Source organism: Gymnoscopelus microlampas, assembly GCF_963454915.1.
Source record: "Gymnoscopelus microlampas genome assembly, chromosome: 8".
NCBI classification, from domain to species: domain Eukaryota; kingdom Metazoa; phylum Chordata; class Actinopteri; order Myctophiformes; family Myctophidae; genus Gymnoscopelus; species Gymnoscopelus microlampas.
This window is the reverse complement of record NC_139945.1, coordinates 1133368-1136723: the sequence shown is the minus strand read 5'-3', so window position 1 is coordinate 1136723 and position 3356 is coordinate 1133368. Positions and strand designations below refer to the sequence as shown.

General features: G+C 49.5%; 1 protein-coding gene across 1 annotated transcript in view; it reads left to right on the top strand.

Moving 5' to 3' along the window:
• The window catches only part of arhgef17 (Rho guanine nucleotide exchange factor (GEF) 17), a 147946-nt gene extending 145153 nt beyond the window's left edge, over positions 1 to 2793 (top strand). The window contains exon 36 of the mRNA XM_084064031.1: positions 543 to 2793. Within this exon, the coding sequence (XP_083920157.1) occupies positions 543 to 766 (224 nt within the window). The 3' untranslated portion in view covers positions 767 to 2793. The remainder of the gene's footprint in view (positions 1 to 542) is intronic.
• The last annotated feature ends 563 nt before the right edge of the window (positions 2794 to 3356 follow it).

The window sequence follows — 3356 nt, the reverse complement described above, 5'->3', positions numbered from 1 at the left end:
CCCCCTACTCTATATTGTATAAAATTGTGTTGCAGAGGATTTTTTAATTTTTTTTACCTAGTCTGCTCTTTTTTTCCCCTCTATACACCTATAAGCCTCTTTGCCAAAAATAGCAGATCTACAAGCTCTCAACGCTTGGCAGCGCGAGGCGTTGAGAGCTTGTAGATCGGCTATTTTTGGCTAAAGTTCCCCTCAGAAAAGGAATTCTAGGGTTCAAGTGGTTAATGTAAAAAAAAAACGAAATCCCATCACACAAAGATTTGGCGGACCCCCTATAGTAGCTCTGAGGACCACCCTAGGGGTCCCGGACCCCCTGTTGAAGACCCCTGTACTAGGCAGTGAATGAAGTGTTCAATCATTTAATCAATCAATCAAAATCTGACAAAAAACCTGTCAGTGGGGAGTGTAGGGCGGGAGGAGTAGGACGACGAAGACTCTACCATCCTCTCGGTGGAGGCTCCTCAACTGGCAGGCGAGGAGAAAAAAGGGGTACAAAGTAAATAACCGTGACCTTTACCCTCTCTCTCTCTTGTCACCTCCAGGAGGCAACCAATCCCAGAGCAGCGCGGCGGCGGCGGCCATTGACGGGGGCGGTCTGCAGAGGCGGGACTCGGCGCGGCGCCGAGCCTCCGCCCACCTCCCGCCCAAGACCAATCAGCTGGTGATCTCCGGGGGCGACGGCTACGAGGACTTCAGACTGACCAATAGCAGCGAGACGGTGGGGCGGGACGACAGCACCAATCACCTGCTGCTATGGAGGGTCTGAGGCCCCCCCCCCCCCTTTCTACTGACTCCTCCTACTTTTGTTTCTGTTGTTTCGTTGGTCCGGTTGAAATGTCTTTTTTTTTTTTGGGCCTTTTTGATTGGTCCGCCGGTCTCCTCGTATCTGCGTTCCTATTGGTCCATTGTGGTCTCCACCTATCAACACCCTCCCTCCCTCCAGAACTGAACTGACTGGAGACACATGGGTGGGAGGGGCCTCTTCTTCTTCTTGTTTAAATGTGACGTTTGGTCCTCACACTGTGTGTGTGTGTGTGTGTGTGTGTGTGTGTGTGTGTGTGTGTGTGTGTGTGTGTGTGTGTGTGTGTGTGTGTGTGTGTGTGTGTGTGTGTGTGTGTGTGTGTGTGTGTGTGTGTGTCTGTGTGTGTGTATCTGTGTGTCTGTGTGTGTGTGTTGAACTCCAGCCTTTACAGAGAGACAGAAACACATTTCACACATTTTAAAAAAATGTATAAAAATGATTTAGTAAAACAACCAAGAGACGTTCACTGTTGGAGAGACAGACAGACAGACAGACAGACAGACAGACAGACAGACAGACAGACAGACAGACAGACAGACAGACAGACAGACAGACAGGCAGACAGACAGACAGACAGACAGACAGACAGACAGACAGACAGACAGACATGCTGGCAGACAGACAGACAGACAGACAGACAGACAGGCAGGCAGACAGACAGACAGGCAGGCAGACAGACAGACAGACAGGCAGGCAGGCAGGCAGGCAGGCAGGCAGGCAGGCAGACAGACAGACAGACAGACAGACAGACAGACAGACAGACAGACAGACAGACAGACAGACAGACAGACAGACAGACAGACAGACAGACAGACAGATGGAGTGAAAGGGACAGACACCAAGCGGACACCAAGGTCACCCTTGACCCTTGAACTTGACCCCCTCCCCCATCCTCCACCAATGACAATGAAGTACATTGGAGATTTGGGGGGGGGGGGGGGGGGGGGGTTTAACCTTTGACATTTGACCTTTGACTCCTCGTTCCCACGTGGAGCCCCTCCCTCGCTTTCCCGCGATGACATCATCGCTTACATCATGACGAGACGATGACATCATCGCTATGACGCTATGATCGCTAAGAGACGATGACATCATCGCTATGACGAGGCGTTGAGGAGGACAAGAGGAAGGAAGGAAGGAAGGAAGTCATGTGACACTGAACTTGTTGTTGACATGATGTGCGAGCTCACCGCCGCCCCCTGATGGCTGGATGGAGGAAAAAGACTAAACTAAACAAAATGTAGTGACACATATATTTAAAATTATAATAATAATAATAATAATATATATTTACATGTTTAAATGCTTCTGTACCTTCACTGGCTTCACCTTTGACCTTTGTGTTTTCATGTCAGAGTGTTTGCTTCGCTTTGGTTTGCCCCCCTCCCCCCCCCCCCCCTGAGAAACAGGAAGTGAGGCCTGGCTCGTACAGGAAACAGGAAGTGAGGCCTGGCTCGTACAGGAAACAGGAAGTGAGGCCTGGCTCGTACAGGAAACAGGAAGTGAGGCCTGGCTCGTACAGGAAACAGGAAGTGAGGCTTGGCTCGTACAGGAAACAGGAAGTGACGCCAGGAGTCAGTTGCAAGACCTCACACTAGGTTCAAACCTATAACTTTGAACCTAGTGTGAGGTGATGCAACCGCCTCTGTGGTGCATAACAGGAAACAGGAAGTGCCTGGCCTCCTGGGAATAGCAGATCTACAAGCTCCGCAGACCTGCTATTGTGAAGCCTGCTGCCTCGTACACAGGAATAGCAGATCTCCAAGCTCGCAGATCTCCTATTCTGGTAAAAAATACAGTGGTTCTCAAACCTTTTCATGTCAAGGACCCCCTAGAATTGATTTGTGTTTGGCCGCCGACCCCTTCGTCTGAAAAGGGTTTGTGCCAGGGACCCCCAGGGACCCCCAGGGACCCCAGGGATCTCCAGGGGCCCCCAGGTACCCCCAGAAGAGAAGATGTGTGTTCACATTTTTTTTTCCAAAAAGTTTCCAAACATGTTCAAAAAGATTTTCAAAAATATCAGATCTACAAGCTCACAGCGTGTCACTTTGTGCCACGCTGTGAGCTTGTAGATCTGATATTTTTGAATAGCCAATGTATAAAGTGGTTAAAATGATTGTGTTGCCGTGTTAACTACTTTAGCTGGGGACCTCCCCCCCAAAAGAACCCCTGGGGGTCCCCCTCTCTTGAGAATCACTGCTTTTATAGCCAGGGGTTTAGTTGCAAGGACAACCCCCCCCCCCCCCCCACACACACACACCCCCCCCCCCCCCCCCCCCCTAGTGGCGTATCCAGGAAGTGTCGTTTCACACGGTGTATGGATGGAGTAATGATTATAATTGTTCATTGATATTAATGAGCTGCTCATGAATATATTAAAAATAAACATGAATGTGTTAAAGTCCTCATTCTCACTGTGGAGATCCTAGAGAGTGTTAAAGGTTCTATGACATTCATTTTCACTGTTTTTTGGGGGGGGTTTTATGACCTCAATTACACCCAAAAAAACCTGAACTTCGGACATTCAGTGTATTTTCTGTGGTCTGGAGTTTTC